Source organism: Pelodiscus sinensis, chromosome 6 (genome assembly GCF_052426305.1).
Source record: "Pelodiscus sinensis isolate ZL-2025 chromosome 6, ASM5242630v1, whole genome shotgun sequence".
Lineage (NCBI taxonomy): Eukaryota > Metazoa > Chordata > Testudines > Trionychidae > Pelodiscus > Pelodiscus sinensis.
The window spans coordinates 93,519,296-93,544,761 of NC_143057.1; the positions used below are offsets into that span (position 1 = coordinate 93,519,296).

At 42.3% G+C, this 25,466-nt stretch overlaps 1 protein-coding gene across 4 annotated transcripts in view; it reads right to left on the bottom strand.

Annotated features, from left to right (window-relative positions):
- KIF2A (kinesin family member 2A) overlaps positions 1–25,466 on the bottom strand; it is a 97,443-nt gene that overhangs the window by 46,214 nt on the left and 25,763 nt on the right. For 2 of the 4 annotated variants that reach the window (XM_006134427.5, XM_006134429.5), the window contains exons 2-8: positions 23,559–23,653; positions 22,363–22,482; positions 21,754–21,808; positions 18,001–18,123; positions 17,323–17,423; positions 13,973–14,068; positions 13,460–13,514 (exon numbers count right to left, since the gene is read on the bottom strand). In XM_006134427.5, the coding sequence (XP_006134489.2) occupies positions 13,460–13,514; positions 13,973–14,068; positions 17,323–17,423; positions 18,001–18,123; positions 21,754–21,808; positions 22,363–22,482; positions 23,559–23,653 (645 nt within the window). The remainder of the gene's footprint in view (positions 1–13,459; positions 13,515–13,972; positions 14,069–17,322; positions 17,424–18,000; positions 18,124–21,753; positions 21,809–22,362; positions 22,483–23,558; positions 23,654–25,466) is intronic. The other 2 variants (XM_006134428.5, XM_006134430.5) reach the window with 1 other exon arrangement.

Consider the following 25,466-nt stretch of genomic DNA (forward strand, 5'->3'; position numbering starts at 1 on the left):
AAGCCTATATAATCCTTTCAAAAAACAGTATATACACCATGGGATTTGCAAATACAGGCTTGCTCTGACTACTCAGGTGGAAAGTGGAGATAGCCGCAAGGTGAACCCTAAGTGAATAAAATGGATAGGTCCTGTATCTTAAGATCTAATGGGTAGTCCAGAATAGCTGGACCAGAGCTTCCATTAGGGGTATACTCCTCTAAGAAGAGCAGATTGAGAAATGCTTCCACTTCAGATACGTGGCTTTAGTGGAGGGTTTCCCACTACCGAACAGCACTCTCTGAACAGATTCAGGGCACTGCTGTTCCAGCCCCATCAACCACAGAGCTTCCAAGCCATGAGATGGAGGGACCAAGTGACAGAGCCAGCCGTGGTCCTAACTTCTGAGTTAAGTCTGGGAGTAAGTGGAGGGTTATGGAATCCTCTACTGAGAGATCTAGGAACGCTATGAACCAATGCTGGCGGGACCACTCTAGATGCCAGGATCAGAGAGATGACTTGAATTCTTGCACCCTGAGGAGCACTCTGTGAATCAATGGGAAGAGGGAAGGCATAGGAGAGGTGGATGGCCAGGGTACCTGGAAGACATTTCCCAGGCAACCCGGGACTGTAATTCAAGGAAGAGCAGAAGACACTTCCTGCTGCTGTGAGTTACAAATAGGTTGAGGTGGGGAAATCCCCACCTGTGGAAAATGTTTAAGGCTATATCCACTCAGAGACCACTCATGTCAGAAAGGACCTGCTGAGGCAATTTGTGAGGGTATTTTGGGTCCCTGGGAGGTATGCAGCCCCCAATTGGATGGCATGTGTTGTACAGAATTCCCAGAGAGGTAGGGCTAAATCCTGCTGGAAAGGGATAACAAGTGGAGTTCCGCAAGGGTCTGTTTTGGGACCCGTACTGTTCAATATCTTCATCAATGATGTACATATTGGGATAGAGAGTACGCTTATTAAGTTTGCAGATGATACCAAACTGGGTGGGGTTGCAACTTCTTTGGAGGATAGGGACATAATTCAAAATGACTTTAGCAAGTTAGAGAAATGGTCAGAGGTAAACAGGATGAAGTTTAATAAAGAGAAATGCAAAGTGCTCCACTTAGGAAGGAAAAATCAGTTCCATACATACAAGATGGGAAACGACTGTCTAGGAAGGAGCATGGCAGAAAGGGATCTAGGGGTCATAGTGGACCACAAGTTGAATATGAGTCAACAGTGTGATGCTGTTGCAAAAAAAGCAAATATGATTCTAGGTTGTATCAACAGATGTGTTGTAAGCAAAACTCGTGAAGTCATTCTGCCGCTCTACTCTGCACTAGTTAGGCCTCAGCTGGAGTACTGTGTCCAGTTCTGGGCGCCACATTTCAAGAAAGATGTGGAGAAATTGGAAAGGGTACAGAGAAGAGCGACAAGAATGATTAAAGGTCTAGAGAACATGACCTATGAAGCCAGGCTTCATGAACTGGCCTTGTTTAGTTTGGAAAAAAGAAGATTAAGGGGGGACATGATAGCGGTTTTCAAATATCTAAAAGGGTGTCACGAGGAGGAAGGAGAAAATTTGTTCCTCTTGGTTTCTGAGGACAGGACAAGGAGTAATGGGCTTAAAGTGCAGCAAGGGAGGTTTAGATTGGACATTAGGAAAAAAATTCCTAACTGTCAGGGTGGTCAAATATTGGAATAAATTGCCAAGGGAGGTGGTGGAATCTCCCTCTCTGGAGATATTTAAGAACAGGTTAGATAGACATCTGTCAGGGATGGTGTAGACGGAGCTAGGTCCTGCCTTGAGGGCGGGGGGCTGGACTCGATGACCTCTCGAGGTCCCTTCCAGTCCTATGATTCTATGACAAAAGGGGAAAGGAATGAGCTCCACCCTTTCTGGTGATCTAGAATAGAGGTCCACAACCATAAGCGGGTGGGGACAAAAATGAGGGGTTCAGTGTGCAGGACAGAGCTGCCAGTGAGTGAGATAGGAATGGGTTGCAGGAGGTGGGGTGCAGGAGGGCAGGGTCTGGAAGGGAGTTTGGTGAGAGGAGAGGGTGTGGGCTGGGGGTACAAGAGGAAGTTTGGATGTGGGAGGGAGTTTCGAGGGGAGAAATGCAGAGATCGTGGTAGCGATAGTGATGGTACGACGGTGATCGCTGCGGTGATCTATGATATCGGTCTCTAGTGGAGACATAATGAGAAGCACGATGGTTTTCAGAGCAAATTGAAGCTGGTGACCAAGGTCCCGGAAAGAACCGTGAAGGGGTCCGCACGCGCCTTGATTTGAAGGGCACCTCATTCGGCACCGAACAATCTGCAGGAGAAGACGGTGCCGTTTGAAGTGGTGTGGTCCCGGTCGCATGGCTGCTCTGGGGTTGAATCAGTGGTGCTGCGGGAGTTAACAGCTGTGCCGGTGCCGGAGGAGGCTGCGGTGCAGAGTGCTGTACGGTGCCGCTGGCCACCTGCGGTGCCTGAGTCGGCGCCGTTGCTTGCAGCACCGCAGGGAGCAAGGTCTCATCAGCTGGCACCATGGGCATGGGTGCCGGCGGAATTGTCATTGACTGCGCATGCGCAGTATCAGCCGGTGCCGGAGCCGCCATTGCTGCTTGTGGCCCGACCGTTGGAGCCTTTGCCGGTGCCGAGTCTGCCCACGGTCCCTTACCGGGAGCCCGCATCGGGTCTTTTGATCCGACCAAAGTCGGAGCTGAGGCACTGCGGCTCTTGCCCGGCGCCTCGGCAAAGAGCCAGAGGTACCCGGTCTGTCCCATACGTTCCTGGGCTGTGGCTCGGCATTGTGGAGGTCCTTCTCAGGTGAACAGGACAAGTGAACTCCCGAGGTAGCGGGAGAAGATGTGGTCGCATCGGACTGGAGGGCTTTATTGAATAAAATTACCCTCAGCCTCATTTCTCTATCGCGCCAAGCGCGGGCTGTCAGTTTCATGAAGTGAGGGCACTTCATAGGGATGTGCCCGTCCCCTAGGCATTTAACGCAGCGCGAATGCCCGTCTGAGTCTGGCATGGCCTCCTGGCACTGGGAACATTTCTTGAAACCAGGCATTTTGTCTTTTCTTTCCTTTTCTCTCTCTCTCTCTCTTTTTTTTTTTTTTTTTAAAGGCTACTACAAAAAGTAAAGTAGGACGGAAACAAGGAACTTGAGACTAACTAACTAAGAACTATTAACACTATCCTAACTATAAACTGCCAAGTGGCAAACAAATTTCTAAATGAAACTCCCTTTTTTTTCCCCCCTCAGGCCAGAGAGGGAGCACGTCCTAGGTCCGTCTGTGGCCGCGGATGGTTGAAGGAAACTGATGAGCCGTCCTGCACTCAGCTGTAACGGCGCGAGGCAACAGGAGCGCATGCGCGGGCCAGCAGAGCTACTGCTGTGGAAGTTTCTCCGTTTTGCGGTGCCGGGACGGACCCAGCACCTTGAGTGGAGCACCCTCGGGGACACTACTCGACGAAGAAGCAATAGTTCTGGCTGGGACCATATACTTCGAGTTCTCAGGTCTCTGATGTGGGCTCTCCATCTTGTGTTGGAAGCATGTCACCAACTGGACTAATAAGAGTGGTGTGAGACATAGGACACCAGCACAGACAACTTTCTCCTAGAGGCACCAGGCTAGGGAGCGTAGGACCTCTCGGAGAATGATTACCACCATGTCCAGGGGAGCAAGCCAATTTGCAGGGGGTGCAGCCTCAGTCTGGCATGTGGTACTAAGTATGTGCATGCTGCCATGTAGCCCTGCAGTCTCAAGCAATTTCTGGCTGTAGTGATGGGTGAGAGATGGAGGCCTAGTACGATATCTCTTATGGCAAGGAAGCGAGCCCTGAAAAAAGGAAGCTGTGGCCATAGTAGCACCTAGAAGAGCCCAAACAAACTCTATCTTCTATGTGGGGACGAGGATGGATTTGGCCTCATTCAACAGGAGGCCTACCCAGAGGAATGTGTCCCGTACAATGATGTAATACCTGAGCCTGGGAAGCACCTCTTATAAGCCAATCGTCCAGGTATGGAAAGACTTGGACCCTGCACTCTCTCAGGCAAGTGGGCACCACTGCCATATATTTGGAGAAAACCCTGGGGGTCGTAGAAAGGCCAATGGGAAGCACCATAATCTAGTAATAGTCCTGGATCAAAAAGTCCATCAGGATGAAAGACCAGGCAGGTTGGAAGCTGGATAGAAAATTGATGAAGGATCAGTCTGTTGTGTGAACTGCTATGCTATCCCCAGGTGCTCCTTCAAAATCCCAATTTGGAGCATTAGTCCTTGTTAGAGGGACCTGCTGTTTGATGCCTATTATTTCTCCCATTCGCATTCCTGCCTCTGCTCCTCGTAAAGTCTATCCTAGGGCCCAGCTGGAATGACTGGGGTGGAGGCCTAGGATTGAAGGTCTGGGTATGAAAGCCCAGAGACTTCAGCATAGCCCTTAAGTTCTTTAAGCTATGGAGCCTGCTATCAGTTTGGTCGGAGAAGAGGCCAGAGCCTTCAAATGGCAAATTCTAAATGGTTGTCTGGACCTCCAGGCAACGCCAGGGACCTGCAACCAGGAATTTTGCCTCATTACAACCATGGTGGCCATCGTGTGGGTGGTGGAATTGGTCTGGTCAAGTCAAGTGATTGCAGAGCTTAGAGACACACGATCTTTTCTTAGTCTGTCATCATCCCAAACTCTTGGTGGGAATCCTTTCAAGCACCCATCAGAAGTTATAGGCATACCTGCTCAGTATTACTTGCTGATTCATAGACTCATAGAACACTAGAACTGGAAGGGCCCTCAAAAGGTCATAGAGTCCAGTTCCCTGCCATCATAGCAGGACCCAGTACCCTCTAGACCATGGGTTCCCAAACTGGGGGGCGTGAAGAAATTCCGGGGGGGGGGGGGGGGCGCGGAGGTGACCCAGCTCCCCCCCATCAATCCTCCCCCGCTAAGTTTTGCTGCTATTTTTGTTTTTCGGCCCCGGTCAATCCTTTTTTTTTTTTTGCTCAACAAGTTTTGCTGCTGTTGGGGAATGGGGGAGAGAGGAGAAGAGCATGAGGGTTTCTCAAAAATCAAAAAGGTGGCATAATGCCGAAAAGTTTGGGAACCACTGATCTAGACCATCCTGAGCTGGATACCATTGATGATGTAGACCTTGCAGCCCAGTAAATCCAATTTTTGGGCTCTTTGCTCTTAGGGGAAGAGCCCAGCTAACTCTGATTCTCTATGGTTAGCATCTTGGACAACTAACCAGGGTGCTCAGCAGATGGTGGGTGAAAAGGTGCTCATCACCCACTTGAGGGACATATTACCTGTGCTCCACTCCTCTGGCAATGAGAGGAATGGAAGCTGGGGTCTGCCAAAGGGCCTTGGTTATCTTGCCGACTGTCTTATTTAGATGAAGTGCCACCCTAAGTGGACCCTCAGTCCTAGTATATTATCTGGCTCAGCCGATGCATCACCCCCTAGAAGTGTTCTGGGTGACTCCTTACATGGGCTAGGTCGAGAGTCCAACGTAGGGGGCTCTGGCAGTGGTGTTGCAGACTGGGGTGCTCAGAGCACTGAGTAGATGGAACCTGATGAAAAGGTGCTAGTGCCCTGGTCTGACTGAAGGTCCATGGGATCCAAAAAGGTCACTACACTGGAGGCTGCCACTGGGGTGGCCAACTAGGCTGGTTGCACAGAGGCACTTTGGGGCCCAGAGTGGTGCCAGGAGTAAGATTGGCCCCCAGAGTGAAACTGATGGATGGTCACTCTAGAAACAACCAATTCTGTCTCCACTTCTGAGGTGTGGTGGAGGTCCAGTAATCGGTGCTACGAAATATGTTTCACTATGGCTGTGGACTTCCCTTGGTGCCAGACAACAGGAGGGGGAAGCATATGGCCGGGTGCCAGTACTGCGACCGGTGCTACCACCAGTGCTGGTGCAGTAAGCAAAGACGAAGATGGTGCTAGTGCAGCCATAGTCAAGGCCAATGGCATTTTACAGTAGCGTGACTAGGGACATATTCTTGGCGCATGCCATGAGATTTTTCTCCTATCGTATCTTCTCTTCAGTTGCAGCACCAAAGACTGGGAGCAGTGCCAAGCACTGGTGCTTTGTCTCAGTGCTGGGGAGAATTGAGACATGCTTGCAGCCTCCTGTAATGCTGGTGGATTATGACTACCTGGTAGAGTCTGAGACGTAAGTGGGAAAGAGTTCACACTCCATGAGGAGGATTTTCAACTGCATATCCCTCTCTGTCTTGGTTTGTGGTTTAAAAATTTGACAGATCATGCTGCTTTCTGAGGCTATGTCTACACTGCATTCCTCTTTTGAGAGAGGAATGCAAATGCAGCCAAGTGAAATTGCAAATGAAGCGTGGATTTGAATTTCCCGTGCTTCATTTGCATAATGGCGTCTGGGTGTTTTTTCAAAATACCCAGACGAGGTTGTTTCAGAAAAAAATCTTATTTCGAAATAATCCTTACTCCTTAAAAAATAAGGTTTAGGGGTTATTTCGAAAGGGTTTTTTCCCCCGAAATAACCCCATCTAGATGGCAGGTTGTTTTCTGAAATAGGGTATTTCAAAAAAATGCCCAGACACCATTATGCAAATGAAGCACGGAAAATTCAAATCCACTCTTCATTTGCAATTTTGCTCGGCTGCATTTGCATTACTCTCATGAAAGAGCAATGCAGTGTAAACATAGCCTGAAAGATGAGGTACACTAAGACAATTGAGATACGCATTGTGCACATCACCACAAGGTATAGGCTTTAGGCACTTTGAACAGGGCTGGAAGCCCTGAGGCCCGGTATGCTCCAGGGTGGGGGAGAAGCATGAGGTGAGAAACCCCACAACTAACCAACTAATTATAATAAGTAGAAACAACTTAAGAACTCTAAAACTATTACTAGAAACAACTGCTAACTAACTGGTGAACGAAGGAACCAATGAGGTTGTACTTGCAAAGAGCAAGAGAAGTGCATTCCAATAGCCAGGGCTCGCCGAACCAAGGCGAGCCCTGCTCGCCAGCTGTGCTGTCCAGCGATCTGCGCATGCACAGATCGTTCTGCGCATGCGCAGATCGCCCGAACCTGGCTCTTCCGGGTTACAATCTACTCGCCACAGGCGAGTAGATTGTATTATTTGTCGAGCCCTGCCAATACCCATCACGGGCCGTAAGCAGGACCTGAGGAGGTGGAAAGATGGCATGGGTATATATGCACTGATATGGAGGCATCACTCCAAGGAGCTCCCCTGCCAACTAACAGGCACTGCTGAGGGAAAAACCTTCGATTTAGGTGTGAGTGTGTTGCGTGCACGCCTAAATAAAACTGATATGAGCAATTAGTTGAAGAATATGGCAAAGATTATTGCCTTATTTTTTGCTTTTTAAAATAAATTACTCATTACATCCCTTCTGAGCTGGACAACTACAATCCAACATTAGTTCAACTACAGGTTGGATCTCGCTGGTCTGACACCCTCGGGACCTGATTGGTCCCGAATGAGGGGTTTTGCCAGACTAGGGGAGGTCCCTCCTCTCCTGACCCAGGCTGCCACTGAGTTAGGGCCTCAACCCCCGAGGGCTCTCTAGATGCTGTTGCACCCGCTGCTGCCAGAGCTGGAACCCCACAGCCGGAGCTCTGCAGCTGGAGTAGAGATTCACAGCTGCCTGGCTCCACGGCCTCCGCTGGAGCCCAAGCCCCACGGCCGGGATAGAGCTCTGCAGCTGCCTGGCTCCACTGCCACTGAGGCGGAGGCTGGGGCAGGAGCCCCATGGCCACTGCTGGGGCTAGGACCAGAGCTCCCCGCTGTGCTGCCCGTTTCCTCCACACATACACGGCTCCTGGCTGAGTCCACGGTGCCCCCTTGAGTGCTCCTGCCCCATCACCAGACCTCCTTATCTCTGGGTTCTGTGGTCCAGAAACATCTGTGATCAGTGCCAGACCATGGATGTTGCTGGACCAGGAAGTCCCAGTTAAGAGAGGTACAACCTATATTAGTCTTAAATTCATAAGTATAATTATCTATATGGCTGGAAATGTTTACAAATTGTACCATTTATTTTCCACATATGCTCCTTAACTTTTTATAGCTATACCCTTATCATATGAAGATTTTTCAACCGTGGAACCACTCTCCCCACATTTTACACAATATATCCATTCGCAATCATTCCAGGAGAAGTTTCTTTAGTCAGCAAAACATAAAAACTGATCTTTACAATTTTGTTCAGATGAAGTGAAACTCCGTTTTAAGTGATTTTGTTAGAAGAAAAGGCTGCAAATTTTTAAAAGGATGTTGCTTATCTTCTCAAACAAACAAAAGAAATGAATTTTTAAGTTCATTAAACTATAATTACTACACATCACTAGAGTTTTTTAATTGGATGAGATGTATTAATCAGGAAAGCACCACAGAGAACCCAATCATCTACAAGATGCACAAAAATAAAGATCCTTTGTATGCACAGTCAAGACCAATGATATTCCCTGCTTCTTTCTGTATATAAAATCTTTGTAGTATACTATTTAACAATATGATGAACTTTTTCACAATGAGATGGAAAGCTTTGACTTCAGTAATTAAGTTTTGATTCTTGCATCATCTTTTGTAACTTCTTATGATCTGTGCAATTAAAAGTATAAATCCAAATTACCAAGCAAATGAAACAGTTTTCAAGTGCAGTACTGCAAATTTAGAATATGCGTTGTTCTGCAGAAAATGCAGAACTGAAACAGAAGAATATGGATCAAAGGAGAATATAATACGTTTTCTTTTAATCAAATCTGTATATTATCTCTAAGTAATCAGTGTACATATAGGATAGTCAAATATTGTTAATGGTGCCTGCTATAATCATCTGATCACAGCCTATGCTATTTGAAAGCCAATCCAAATTTATTTTACTTTATGTTAATTACTGAACTTTACAGTTTAACATTAAGGTATGAATAAGTCTTGCTGTATTGTATGACCTAGGATGATCTCATTATACTAATCTTTACTTGAATCAATATTTTTAAAAACTGAACATTTTTCAATCTCAGAATCTACCCTTTTCCTAAGAAACTATCAATAGGTCACTCAAACAACATCTTCTGATCATTTGAATCTTATTAGCAGGCCTAGTTTTTGCAAGTCCTCAATGCATGGAATTCCCACGGACTTCAGTGAGTTTGGTGTGTGTATGACTGGTAGAAACTGAGTCTTATGTCCAAATGAGGAACATTAACAGGTAAAAACTACGTTTTTTGAATAGATAGGTTATTCCTTTGTTAATATAGTATGCTCCCTCTTCACCTTCTCTCCCTTCAAGCTACCAGAAATAAGTCTTTCTTCTCTTAGAACTAGAACAGCGGTGCGCAACTCAAGCGGCTCACGGTTCCCTTCCTAGGGACTCGCAGCATTTGGATCTGGCTGGCCGCTTTTCCTGACTTCCCGGCACAGCTTCCACAATTAAAAAAAAAAGTGTGCATATTTTTCAGAACATTATTAAATATATTAAGTGTACACCTGACTTTTTTGTTATGGTTCTTCCATAATGAATTATTTTAGTTTCTAATGCAAATGCAAAACATCAATTTTATATCCCATTTCCAATCAACTGCTCATCTTCCTAGCATCCTCCATAGAATCAGTTCCTCCACTGATGTTAATCAATACAGAGGATTGGAACAGAACCCGATGATTCTGCATGACAAGACACCTGCAAGTCATGACTTACGATCACAGGCTGCCATTTTCTGTTTCCTCTCTAATTAGCTTTGTCAAATTAGTTATCATCTATGGTATTCTCCACAAGTATATTATATTCATAGGTCGTACTTTAATGGAAATGAATTGACATGCTAAAAGGAAAACTGAACTGCTACCAAATTCATATGCTGAATGTTTAACCAACCAGGTTGTTGGAAGCAGTTTTAAATAACCTGCAACTGTTTTATCGGTATGAAAACAATCAAGAAATAATGAAAGAAGAAACCTGGCAAAGAGGCAAGAGAGAAAAGCTCTCACTGTGTATAAATAGTGTACCTTTCTCTACCTCCCCTTTTCCAAAATTCTCCTGTCACTTCCTGTCTTGCTGAAGATACTCCAAAATGTGTCATTGTGGGATAATTCCAAAAGATTCACTGCAGCCTGTTGGTATTTTGAAGGTATGAAAAAAGGCTCTGAAAACTTCAGCCAACCAAGATATCACTGAAAATGTTAACAGAAGTGAAAAACAATTGACCACCTTTTTAAACTGTTCTTCTTCAAGATGTACTGCTCACATCCGTTCCATTCAGAGTGCACATATCCACATGCATAGTTGGAGACCTCCACCTTAGCAGTATCCGTAAAATCAGATGTGGTGCTCATATTGTGGTATATCAGGGACCACTGGTCCTGCACCCTCTTGGTTCCTTCATACCAACAATTCCAACAGAGGGACAGGAGAGCATGGAATGGAATGGACATGTGCAACACATCTCAAACAACAGTTATGAAAAGATGGATAATAATTTATTTTTCGACTGCTTACTCATGTCAATTCCATTCTAGGTGACTCACAATCAGTACCCTCAGAAGCAGGCTTAAGGTTCGTGGCACTTCATCTTGCAGCATCAATCCCATTCTTATTAGGTAAGCATGTAATGAGATACAGATATGCGTACTGAGGGCCAGGTAGCAGCCTGACAGATCTATTGGATCAGCACCTGCACCACAAGGCCATCAGTGATGCCTGCAGCTTAGTTGAGTGGGCCATCACGAACATTGGCAGGGGCACCTTCACCAGTCTATTACAGTAATGGATACAGGCCATGAACCAAGACGTAATTCTCTGGTTGGACATAATACGAACCTTCATCCTGTCTGCAACAGCACCAAGGTATATGGCAGGCCCAGGCTGTGTAAGCAAGCATTATGAAGAGGGATGGTGTCACCTGAAGCTAGTATCCCTTCTTGCAGAACCCTGGCAAGGCTTTGGCAACAGGGCTGGTCCAGAAGCACTTCTGAGCAGACTATGACGTACACATACCCAATGAGTGAAAAAATGGCCTGGGCATCACTTACCCAATGCAGTCCAGCATCCATCTGCTTGGAAAAAAGACCCAATCCATCAAAAAGCAATTACTGAATTGAAGTCTGCATCCTCTCTGAAAACCATCATTTGGAGCCACAAGGTCATCTCATGATGCAAGTTCCCCTTGAGCCCCATTCAGGGGATCAGGGCTGCAGCAGAGAGAGATCTCTCCTCCAACCCAAAGCTTTAACGGTCAGCATGAAGGAGCCCCTCCCTACCAGCCCTAGCACTGTGCTGCCAGCCAGTGGAAGGGAACCCCTCCTCACCAGCCCCAGCAGGAAGATGCCAAAGAAATCCCATACCCTCAGGATCCCAGGCCCCTACACTCAGGATACTGGATATGTTGAGCAGTGGCAGGTGGAATCCAGTGCCAGTGGTTTACTATGTACCAATGCAGAGGTGTTTGCTGATTCTTGGCAGGAGGGCTCAGGCAACAGGCAAAGGCTGACTGCATTAGGAGGGCTTGGAGGCAGACATCCTTCTTCTTCTGAGTTCATGGCTGAAAGCTCTTACAAATGCAGTACTACTTCTTGACATGTGATTTGCCCAAGCATTAAAGACAGCTGCCATGGGGATCACTAATAGGCATAGGCCTCTTGCAGCCTGTGCAAGACTTGAACCCATGAGACAGAGTCATGCTCTGCCTGGGGCAAAGTCCAACTGGGACTTTATTATCTATCTCCATTTATAACTATTAACAATAATTAAAACTATCTACAAAGCTCTATGGCTGAATAGCTCTTAATGAGGTGAGACTAGCCACTTGTGAAGCAAGGGAGAGAGGTACTCCAACTAACCCCCCACAGATGGTAAGCAGGCACTAGCAAAGGTGCCCCAACCAGCAATCATGACTCTCCACTCAACTAAGGCACAAGCATAATCAGCAGTCTTCCTGGAACAGGTGCCGATCCAAGAGATCTACTGGCCGCTACCTAGTCCTCAGTCCACATCTCAATACATGCTTACCCAGCAACCCCAAGATGAGTGCCTTTGGCAGACCAGGGCTGTAAGACCATGAACTCCAAGCCTGCCTCCAAAGGCACTGCTTATGAGTCACCTAGAATGGAATCAACAGGAACAAGGACTTGAAGGGGGGGGGGAATCACTTTTTCAAAAAGCACATCAACTTAACTTAGTGCCAACTGAACTCCAGTCTGTAAGTAGTGAGTAGTTAAAGAGATGCTGGCAATATATGAATATAGGACTCTGTGGTATCTTTGCCAGATAATACTCAAATATTTCTTTCTGGAGTTCCAACTGATACAAGAAATTTGTTGGCATACTGCCCCCATGTCTTCCACGGCACAAGTGGGAACCATTTTGACCACACCATAAACCATTATCTAGTCTGTTCAAACTCTGTTCACAACTGTCCTTCTTATTATCTTGACACAATACCACTTTTTCTTCTAAAAAACATATGAACATTTCCATCAGTTTTCATCTTTGTTAACATCATGTTTATTTTTTAGAAAGTATGCATTATTAAACCCACCACACACTGGAGTTAGATTGTAAATATAATTATAGTTTAAAGACTCATGATTTTAATTTTTAACTGTAGGTTATAAAGATTCATGTTTTCTATTACACAAATGTATATACTATGGAAGAAGTTTCATTAGGTGCTTATATAATAATTCAAGTTAATTGATTATTGGTAATTTAAAAGTGACCATCTGAGTGAATTAGAGCAAAAGGACTTTGTGGTCAAGGCACTGGAATGGGATTTGAGATATTACAGTACAATTCTCAGATCAAATATATCCTATGTGCAAATAACTTAGGAAATGGAGGCACAGAAATTATCTGCAAAACAGAGATACTACTACTAATTTTCTATCACCTTTTGTTCATTTTGTCTATTTAGATTGCAAGTTCTTTGGGGGAGGAACTCTCTTACTATGTGTATGCAGTGTGCCTAGTTCAATGGGGCCTCATTTTGGTTGGTCCCTGTAGGTGATTTCAAATTACAAAAACAGGTTCCACTTCTATAAACTGGGACTCTCTGGTCTGGCAACATATGTGGTCCAGCTTGAGAGCTGGGGGGAAGCCTGGCACACAGCCCAGCTGGGCAAGAGCGGGAGGGGATGGGAGTCCCCAGCACACACAGCCCAGCTGGGCTACAGGGGCAGCCATGAAGTCTGGCGCACAACCCAGCTGAACAGGGGAGCAGAGGTGGGCAGAAAGCCCGGCACACATCCAGCTGGGCTACCTGGGGAGCTGAGAAGCCCCGTGGGTGGCAGGGCAGGAGGTGGGGCCAGCAGCAGGAGTCCAGAAATGATCTCTTCTGATCCAACAAAATCTCTCATCTGGGACCAGCCAGGTCCTGAGGATACCGGACGAGGGACGTCCAACCCATACTATCAAACACCACTCACTACCAGAAGCTGCTGCTGCTTAGTGAAACTAATATCAGCTAAACATTAAATGGTCATACCTTTTTTATTGAGTGGCCGTTTTCGTACACAAACACATATCCTGTGCTCATCAATCTACCAAAAAAAAAAATTTCAGTGAATTCAGTACTTATTTTAGTGGAGAGTGTTTTAGAAATCTGATCCATTATACCAGTTGTTCTCCGTTAAGATTTTTACAAGGTAGCAAATCTGAACATTAAAAAAGTGAAAGTGCAGTATCCAAGAAGACACAGGCACAACTTAAGCCAGTATTTCTTAAACTTTTTAAGACTGAGGAACACCAAACAATTTTTTTTTATGAAGAACACCAAGGATTTTTTGTTGGGGGGAGGGAGAGGGGAAGATGTCGAGGGGGAAAAAAGGGCCAGAGGGAAGTTAGAGAAAAAAAAAGGAATCAGAAAGGGATTTAGTAGCCTAAATCACTTTTGAAAATGGGATTTAGACACTATAGTCTAGAAAAATGATATAAAGCTTTTAAAAAAAAATCTGAAGAAAATCCTGCCTTTTAAAAACTATTCCCAATGTAAACTTACAGGATCAGCTGTTGTCAATGGTCTATAATCCAAACTTCCCCTGAAATCTCTTATCATACACATAATTTCATAATTTGGGTTTGTAGCATCAACATCCTAGGAAAAAAAATAGAAGAGTTACAAAGTTTGTTAACATGACACTTGCAAATACTTTCTAGATACAATTACAGAAAAGCTATAGAAACTAAATAAGTGTATAATGCTTGCTGAAGTCTTAAGTTTCTTCAAAACAAGGCATGTTTTACATAAGCTAGACCACATTTTTTCACACATTAGTTTTGACAATGTAACTATTTTCTCAGAAAGAGGTTGGCTGGCTTTCTATTGTAAAAATAAAAATTTAAAAAAGCAAGCATTCTGTTCAATTTTAAAATAAACTTTCGATTAATAGGCAGCACAAAACATCCTCAATAAAAACTCAACATGAGAAACTTGTACGAGTGGGGAGCCTCTTATTAGGGATGTAAAAATGTGTTTAAACAAACATGTAACTACTGAAAATTTCAACGGTTAAATGCGGGAATAGCACAGGCGGCTCCCCATACATGCTTGGAGCCGGAATGTAACTGTGAAGGTTATCCAATGAGACCAGGTTCATCTGTTAACAGTGTACATAATTATACTTCCACATCCCTAACTTTTACCCTTTCCCAAAATCTCCATTAAAATACTTCTTATGGTAATAATAATGAATAAAATAGTCTACAAAAATAAGCATTACCCACTTATAAAAACTGAAAAAATCTCCTACATGACGTTGCATAAAATGTGTTAGTTTCATGCCTGCTTCTTTCTAAGACTTAAAAAGTTTACCTTGATCTCTACAAAAAGTCTTGGACTTACTACTATACTGAAAACTTAGCACTTGGGCTGCAAGAGCTGAGAAACTTTTACTACAATAGTACTTACTACTCCTGCATTTCAAAAAACAAACATTTGAAAATTAACTTAAACTTGGATTAAGACACTATTATTTGTTCTCATAGAAAGAACCAATATCTTTCAGATTCATATATAAATCGATGAAGTTAGAAAAAATTCCACATGTATCCTTGCAAATAATCTCAGGCCCATCATGAAGTCATGAAATCAAGTTGCTTGAATCATTTGCTTTCTGGTGGTACTTATGTCATTACCAGATGGCTAGAATCTCTTTAGAGACTAAAAATATCATACAGGACAGCCAACAAGGTTATGCTACTGGTCTTTCTAAATCTTTTACTTTACTGTGACAAAGTCACTAATATTAAAACCTCTCTCTTACCAGATTAGTAACTTCATATTTTAACAAATTTCTAACAGCTTGCACCATATTGCTTGTACATTACAAAACTAAAATGTTTGCAGAGGTATTAAAGGTGTTCTTCAAACCACAAGCTCTCACATGGGGCACTGATATAAGATAAGATTATCTCCAAAGATAAGAAGAAAGTAATTTGTCACAAATACGATGCACTATTTTGAGGCTAAGGCTTTTAATATTTCTGTCCATTTGTTTTATGTTGTAAAAGCAAGACTGCCAATCAGTATAAAATCATAGAGCTGCAAGAGACTCAGAAGGTCATCAAGTCCAGCCCCCTGCCCAAGGCAGGACCAATCCCAACTAAATCAACCCAGCCAGGGCTTTGTCAAGCTGAGACTTAAGAACTTCTAGGGATGGAGATTCCAACACCTCCCTAGGTAACCCATTCCAATACTTCACCATCCTCCTAGTGAAATAGTTTTTCCTAATGTCCAACCTAGACCTCCCGCACTGTAACTGGAGACTATTGCTCCTTGTTCTGCCACCCGTCACTACTGTGAACAGCCTTTCTCCATCCTCTTTGGAACCTCCCTTCAGGAAGCTGAAGGCTGCTATCAAATCCCCCCCCCCCCCCTTCTCTTTTGCAGACTAAACAAACCCAAATCCCTCAGTCTCTCCTCATAGGTCAAGAACTAATCATTTTGGTCGCCTTCTACGGACCCTCTCCAATGCGTCCACATCCTTTCTATAGTGGGGGGCCCAGAACTGGACACAATACTCCAGGTGTGGCCTCACCAGAGCCAAATAAAGTGGAATAATCACTTCTCTAGATCTGCTGGTAATGCTGTGCTTAATGCAACCTAATATGCCTTTAGCCTTCTTGGCTACAAGGGCACTGTTGACTCGTATCCAGCTTCTCATCCACTGTAATCCCCAGGTCCTCTTCTGCAGAACTGCTACTTAGCCATTCAGTCCCCAGCCTGTAACAATTCTTGGGATTCTTCCATCCCAAGTGCAGGACTCTACACTAGTTCTTGTTGAACCTCATCAGATTTCTTTTGGCCCAATCCTCTAAGTATGAAAGAAGCTATTTGCATATATATTTTCATATATATGCAACCACACTTAAGTTGCGACCCTCAGTATGTGCTGTGAATATCATTGTTGCCCCCAGGGATTCCAAAGCTGAGTAGCCCTGACCTAGACAGTGCTTGATCCTGCCGTGAGGGCAGGGGACTGGACTTAATGACCTCTCAAGGTCCCCTCCAGTTCTAGTGTTCTATGATTCTATAAACAGAGTTAAAAAAAAAAAAAAACTAAAGGAGTTCACAGAGCAAGGGGAGGCAAATACAGACCTATGGGCTGGATCTGGTATTCCAGGTTAGTCTCTCAGGAGTCCTCACAGCTCCGTATTTACCTATGCATCTGCAAGTACCAGGGATTACAGCTCCCATTGGCCACAGATCAGTGTTCTCAGACGATGGGAGCTGCGATGGCCCATTCCTGCAGATGTACAGGTAAATAGTGGAAGCAACCCACTAGATGCTAACTCTGGTGAACTGCCACCATTTTATTGCCCACCCCCATCACAGAGGATAGGTCCATTAATGGCTATTAACCAAGATGAGCAGGAATGATGTCCCTACCCTTTGTTTGCCAGAAGCTGGAAATAGGTGACAGGGGATGGATCACTTGATGGTTATCTATTCTATTAATTCCCTCCAGAGCACATGGCATTTTGAGTCTAAGGATACTGCCCAACTTTCAGAAGACAGGATACTGAACCAGAAAGACTTTTGGTCTGACCCAGTATAGATGTTCTTATGTTGTTCTTATGCAATAATTAACACTGAAGTTGCATTTGTAAATAGTTATGGCCAGACCAGCAGATGCAAACAAAAGAATAAAATAAAATGATATGCTGCATTATCACAACACTACAACCGCACCCTCTAAATGACTATGGATCCTGTAGACTAATCATTCAGTTTTGCACAAAAGAAAAACATTTAATTTCAAGCTGGTAATATTTTACAATAACTTGACATACATCTTTGACAGGTTTTCCATGAGGCATATTATCCAGCTCTGAGCTATCAATACAAACCTGAGCTCTTTTTTCTCTAAGTTCCTGCTGTTGTAGCCTTCTTTTTTCACGTTTTTCTTGCAATTTTTCAACCTCTTTCACACAATTAGATTTTCTACGTGCTTAATGAAAAACATATAAGTATTGAATATTCTTCAGCTTGTCACATGGATTGAATATTTACACAAGTTTTCATTTACATTATTTTCTCAATAAATGACAATGTATTTAAATCTTTACACTGATTAGTTCCTCAAACAGCTCAATACTACCCACACATAACTACTGCAACTTTATTTCTGAACTTTACTAGCTTCTGAATTTAAAAAATGCCTTCATGGGAACTGGACAAGAAATATTCAAATAAATATAAAACAGACAATGGCCCTCAAAAACATACTAACTGCTTTATGTGATCTCTTAGTTTGAACTAAAAAGACTGGACAATTTTTTAATTTTTTTAAATGAACAGTCAGAGTTTAAAAAAAATGTGAAGGAAAATTTTAAAACCCAATATCCAACAGGACAATGACAGAACTCAACCTTTTGTTTCCCACAGTAATCTGAAAATGCTTCTTACCAAGACCTACAGACACACCTGTGTGTTTAAACCATTCAACAATTATGGATTACACAGATGTGCAAGAGTGTACATGTAATGCCTAGAATGAATGAATCCTTGATACGTGGTTTACATACAAGGGGGTCCAAATTCCTTTTTTGCAGCTTGAACTGGAGATATATCTGAAACACTACCATTCTGTTGTGTAGAGGAAGACTGTTCAGGAAGTTGAGTAGGCCGTGCACGTGCAGAACCAACCGCTACAAAAGAAAAACATAAAATGGTCTAAAACTAATCTCAATATTACTATGAATTCTGAAATTATTTTATGATTAAAAACAACAAAAATTCTTTTAGTGACATCTGAGTAAAGGTGTAGTTTACTAAAAAAACTGAAGGTGTGTTTTTAGTTAAAACACTCTATACAGTGAATTATTAATCTTAATGTTACTATCAATATAGATTAGTAATTAAGGCCTCAATCCCACAAACATGTAAGCAAGCATTTAGCTTAATAAAAGTAGAACTATTCACGTGTGAAGTTAACCATATATTTATGTTTTTAGTACTGGGGCCTAATAGAGAGTTATTTATTTGCACTGTGGTTCAGCTAAAGACCTGAATTATAACCAGGGTCCCATTGTCTTAGAGGCTCTAACACATAACAACATAGTTCCTGTCTTGGAGACCTTGCAACATTTGATGGCATGGGAGAAATGCAGGTCACAAAAAGGAAGGAACGAATGGGATACAATCTACAAAGAAGAGGGGCCCAAGTGCTTATAAAAAAAATCTCTCATTCTTATTTTGGCACCAAGCACACGTGACATAAAGGGTAGCTTGTGTATGCAAATAGTGGCCTGATTTTCAGAGGTGCTGAGCTATGCTATCTTCTCACTTACGTCAATGTGAGTGGCAGGTATTAAATATCTCTGAAAAAAAATCAGGCCATAAATATGTAAAGCATTAAACTGTACCTATAACAGATGCTTAAAATTATCCCTTTTAAGATGGCCAGATTCCTGTAAACATCACAAAAATAATGGGTTATGAGAAGGGATTTGAAGGAGAAGAGAATAATGGTTTAAGCAGCAATTTGAGTAAGACAGTCCATGCATGAAAGGTAACATGGAATTAGAGCACCAAGGCAACTGTGAGAGCAGCAAACATATGGATGGTCAAGGACTTTTAAGACTCAAGACCTCCTCCAGCATAGCTGAGGGGGAAACATGGCAATATAGAGTTTCAATTCATCAACAGACAGGATCTAGTTTACAGTATGGAACAACTTACTGAACAATAGTATATTGACACAAAAGCTTAATTAAATGACCAAAAAAGGACAAATTGTTAGAGTTAAAGATAGAGGGTAAGAAGTGCAGCTTCCATCAGAGTGAATTAGTTACACTGCTCTCCTGCACCAACCTTTAAGTTACTACTGTACAAAGGCACCCACACAACAATGACAATATCAACATTTGTAGACCTAGATTTATAAATTGTTTAAAAAATAAAAAAGTGAATTAATAGCATGAAAGGCAGGGCACTACTTAAATGAAATGTTTCTAATTTAGGTCAAATTAGTGTAAAACAAGAAGTTCTCACTTCTCCCCAACAATACACACACAATCCCTCCCTCCCCTCCCCTTTTATTCCAAAGAGGCAGAAGAAGAGACAGTGAGAGTGCTCCCAGTTGCTCACCAGAAGATTCTGGAGCTTGTGATGTAGGTATCTTGATCTCACAAATAGAAATATGCACAGACCAAAGATTTTTAAGTTAAATCATTTAACAAAATTGTTCTAATGCAACAGTGGTAATGCTGACAAATCAGATATAGCATTGTCAGTAAAGCTTAAATAATTTTAACTCAATGGAAGGAACACACACTTCAGCTAGACTATAATGTTGGTATTTTAGGGGATTTTATGCATCAGATATTTACCTAATAAAAAGTACTTTTAAAAACCCTTTTGTCACATTTCATTCTGCATCAACCCCTCCATGATGGACAGAGGTGCTGGTAAATGCCCTAAACTAGCGAGACTGTGCCTATTCCTCTCTAGGTTGAGCATTTGCCACCGCCGCCCCCCCCCCCCCCAATGCTTGCATGAGTTCAGAAATACTGGCACAAAATCCAGTTACACAAGGCAAGGAAATGGACAGACTTATGGTCAGGAATAAAGCTGGGAAACTTAAGGGAATTCAACAGCAGCAAAATTCATTTCCCACTACCAGAGATGCCCAATACCTTTTGCTTCCCAGACTCATAGACTCCAGGGTCAGAAGGGACCATTATGATCATCTAGTCTGACCCCCTGCCTCTTAGTCACTGCCTCCCAAGATGCACATAAACCTAAGTATCCTAGACCCTTAACTCCATTAATCTGAAGAAGTGGGTTGTTGCCATGAAAGCTCATGATTCCATCTACAGTTTTGTTAGTCTCTACAGTGCTGCAGGACTATTTGATGTTTTTTAATTTTTTTCAGTTACAGACTAACATGGCTACCCCTCTGAAACATATGCCTAAGCGCTCATCACCAAACCCAGTCTATCACAGTCCCATTCCCCAGGTTTTCAAACCAGCTTGTAGAGCAAAACAGTCTTCCACAGAGGCTATCCATAGCACTACAACCAAGATTGCCTCTCCCTTCCCTGACTCTTTGCAGCCTTCCTGGAATCCTCTGGCTTTTTGCCCTTTAAGGCCATTGAGGCTCCAGGATGTGACTGCTCACATTTTGAGTGCCATCTGCTGCCTTACTAAATGCATTCCTTTGTGCTTTTGATTGTTGCTGAATCCAGTATTCAAGTAGTCTCTAAAATAGTGATACTCAAGCGTCAGTGGTTCAGGAGCCAAATTAGCAATCAATAATATTCAAAAGACTCAGTAGTGTGAATTCATGGTTTCATTTACAATGTTTACATATATATCTTATCAAATATTATTTGATCAGCTACAGTTTTTAATAATAGTAAAAATGTCCTGACTGATTATAAATTTAGGTTGGTTAATAATTAAATCACACAGTGTTTTATATCGTGTGCTGCAAGGAACTGCAGGAGACACAATAAAGAGCCACTTGCAGCTCCCAAGCCTCAGTCTGTGTATCACTGCTTTAAAGCCATGTCTACACAAGGACAATCAAGTACATTAAACCACTGTGTGGATGCTCCCAATTCAAAGGTAAAGCAACTTCAGTTAGCAACTAAAAAGTGAACTAAATTCACTGTACCTTAATTCACTCATAACTTTTTCCTGAATGTCCCATAGATATGCTTTTAGAAACTATTTAAATATTTAATTGAGGAATAAACAAAAGTAGTATCAAAAGCTCAAAGGAATGTCTGAAATGGCAAAATATGACAAGAGGCTATTTTAATTACTATATGTATTAGCTAAGTTATGCATAAAATGTAGACATGCACTAGATCTCTTATACTGAAATTAGGCCATATCTACACTCTAGCCAGTTTTTCTCAAAGTGTTCCACAGGCCTGCTTTGGAAACAGCCACTAGTTGAACACTGAGAAACACTGCTCTAGGGACTGTAACACCACAGTTAGAGCACCATGGCTATGCCAGCAAATCCTCACAGCACAGATGCAACCTACAGCAACTGATGTTATTCCCACTGCTGTAGGAACACCACCTCTCTAAGATGAAGTAGCTACATCAATAGAAGTTTTAATGTTATATCAGGCCTTTTATATAAAACTAATTACATATTTTTAAAAATACATTATCTTAATAGTATCAGAAAGATCTCCTCCAGCTATTAAATTTCACATGGTTATGTAATAAACCAGGGAGAACCTAGGCTACTGGAGAACTTTGAATAAGAAGTGTCAATTCATCATTTTCACACTTTCTTTCTACAATTGATCATTTACCTCTGTTGTCTCTGGCAGGAGTTTCATTCTTAATAGGAGCCACTGTCCGTCGATTCTATAAAAAGAGAAATCTCTATAATCTTCTCACTTTATTACCTTTTTGTAAGTTGTAGCCTGATCTCTGCTTACTTTCAGTGAACAGAAGCAATCACAGACATCAGCATGAGCAGTGTGAGCAGGTGATGCTGCAAGTCCCTCCCTGCAGCACATCTGACAAAGATGATGCAAGCTAAATGTATCATTTAATAACCTCCAAACCCTCTAAAACAAAGGTCCAAATATCATTTTCCTCCGATATACAAACATTTCATAATAAAGGACACCAGGTATATTTAACAAGTTTAAAGTCAGTTCCCAAACTAAGCAATTCACTCTGTCCCCTTTGTAAGATTATTAAAATTAAAATCACTGATTTTTGTTTCTTTTTCCAATTCTGCCTCTTAGAAATCTCTTAATTTTTCATGATGAATACAGATTTTAAAATATTTTTTAATTTATAATGCACAGAAATGAAAATTAAACAACGTTCTTAAATTCTGCAAGTAAAATACTAATATGAATGGCATAATAGTAATTTCAATTTAACATATTATATTAGACATCACAAACCTTCACAATTTTGTTTACTTTGGCTAAGGGAGTGGGAGGTGGTGGAGTCTCTGGGCTTGGTTCAATGTCTTCATCAGGTGCAAGATCTGGATTAAGTGAAAATATACTCTCCAGGTCAATCTGTTAACAAGAAAAAAAACAAACACACACACACTTGTCAATCTGCTTGAGTAAATTCATTTGCTCTCTTTTTTTACATTTACACACAGAAAAGTGGACACCTCTAGAGATTTTAGTCCATTATTAGTTTACTTTGCAAACTGAGATACCTTGTGTCAGTGTGTCTAATTTTTTCCATCCATGTGCAGAATAAATTATGTGCACCAAGTCACATGAAGATGTGTAGCATCAGTAAAAACACATGCTGCTAGTTGTGAGTGCTGTGGGCACTCTACTAATCAGTTGGGTGACATTTTAATCTCTCCTGTGTAGCTGACCAAACACTCAAAATGCAGAGCATACTGCTTTGTGCATCTTCAACTGAAGAAAATTTGAACAATTTTGGACCTCAAGTTGCCTGAAAAAAGGCCTTCCAGTACAAAATCATTTTTGTGATGCAGAAGTAGCATTTCTGACAGCTACAGGAACTTAATGTAAAATATCAATTACATAAAGTAGGAGAAATCTAGTTTGACTGAAAGCATATGAAATACAATTTCTCTAAGAAAGAAAGCATGGAAGAATGATTTAAAAACTATCTTCTACCTACTTTCTTATACAAGAAAGCAAGCTAAAAACCGTTAGTGAAAAAACATCTAAAATAAATAAGCAAACATCAATCATTTGGTTCTACTATATTGAAAAAGGAGATTTTTCTATTCCCAGTTCTGCCATTGGTCTGCTAGATGACCTTAGGCAAGTCAGTTATTTCTCTGTATGTCAGCTTCCCCATCTGTATAATGGAGATGAGAGTGACCACCTGTGTAAAGAACATGGAGAACTACAATAAAAAGTGCTATGTAGGAGCTTGGTATGATTATTATGGGAATGTATATGGAGGAAGTAAAATACAATGTCATTTGTTCTATGATATACATTTAACATTTGGAACCACACAATCAATTTTAAAAAGAAACTTATTTTCTAGTAGTTTTACTGTAGAACTGATTTGGGCTCAAGATAAAATATATGCAGTTTTAAAAATAACATTTTAATAGTATTTGAGTAAAAAAAATGTTCTAAAATATTTAGTGTACCTCTTTGCCTTTAGTGTCTCCATTTTCAATCCATTCAACAGTAACGCTTTCATTATCTTCATTGAGAGATGTTACCATAGCTTGATGTATTCGACCTAAAAGGAAAATAAACTCTCATTCACTATCAGTTATAGAATTTTCCCTGAAATTATTTTAGTCCCAGTCTGTACCCTAGAAGTTTTAGATCTGATCCTGCAACTTCAAAAAAAGATATGCAAGAAAAGGAAGTAGTTCTAATTTTCCCCAAACTCTTCCAAACAAAATGAATGTGAACAGTTTATTTTATTTCTATCATATAAGTGCATAGAGGCCTCACTGAATTAGGCACTATACAGATTTTTATAGGAAATAGACAATCTCTCCAAAAGCTCATAGTATAGACAGACAGGACATCAAGACCAAGACTGAGCTCACAAAACCAGCTCCTGATAAGACATTAGTATGCACAGAATTACAGGAGTCAAAAATTAAAAATGTGACTGCTAATTATGCAGGACAGAAGAGGTTACTCACTTGTGCAGTAATGGACATTATTTGAGATGAGTGTCCTCATGGGTGCTCCACATTAGGTCAGTGGCCCACCACTGAGCCAGTTATCTGGAGTCTTAAGAGTAGTGTCCCTGGGACTGCGCATGCAGGTGCCTCAAGCCGCACACTCCTACTATGCAGGCATTGCACATGCATGAGCTCCCCGCCCCCAGTTCCTTCTCTACCCTGGAAGCATATAGACCAATGTTTCCCAACCTTTTCCAGATGGGGACCCATGTTGACAATTCAGGAAGACTTGGTGACCCAAGGCAATTCAAAAATGGGGGAAGAGGGGAGGCAGAGCCACCTGGGAAGACACTTGGCAACCCTTTTGGAATGTAACGGTGACCCATATTTGGGTTGCGACCCATAGGTTGGGAAACCCTGATATAGACTGTAGAGGAGGCCAGCATTCAAAAGTAGAGGGGAGAAAGGGAGGGTAGTAGAGCATCCTCAGAGACACTTATCTCAAAGAACATCAGTTACTGCAGAGGTGAGTAATCTCCTCAGAGAGAGAGATGTCCTCAAGGGTGCTCCACATTCAGGTGACTACAAAGCTGTATCCATTTAAGGAGGTAGAGACTTTGGATCAAGCATGAATGCAGTGGATAGAACTATCTGAGAGAAGCTGAGGCTAGAGAAAGTTCCTTGGGAAAGTGCATAGTGCTTTGCAAATGTATGTTCTGATGACCAGGTAGTAGCTATGCAAATGTCTGCTATAGGGACCTTTTGCAGATAAGCCATGAAGTAGACATGGCTCTTGTTGAGCGTGTTCTTATGCTGTCAGGAGGGTTAGCGCTTGATAGAGTAACAAAGTCTTACAGTCCAAAATCCAATGAGTCACTGGGCTGAGATGGCTTGGCCCTTATTGTGATTAGCAATGAAAACACAGTCCAGGAGAGGCTCTAAATCGTTTGGTATGTTATAAATAAAAGGAAAATGCATAAATCTAGTGTGTGCATGATCGATTCAAATGCATTAGCATGAGGTTTGGGGAAGAAGGTAGGGAGGTATATAGTCTGATTCAGATGGAAAGAGGAGTGAACTTTTGGAAAAAACTTGGAATGAGTTTGTAAGGTAAACTTGTCCTTGAAAAAGGTAGCAAATGAGGGATCGCCATCAGTGCTGCCATCTCTCCCACCCATCTTGCAGAGGTAATTGCTACAAGAAAGTTTTGCTACAAATTGCTGTTTTGATCAAAAGGTGCAAAATGAAGCATATTGCCATAGGTTCAAATGGAAATCTGGTGAGTACAGGCAGTCCCCGGGTTACGTACAAGATAGGGACTGTAGGTTTGTTCTTAAGTTGAATCTGTATGTCAGTCGGAACTGGCGTCCAGATTCAGCCGCTGCTGAAACTGATCAGTTTCAACAGCGGCTG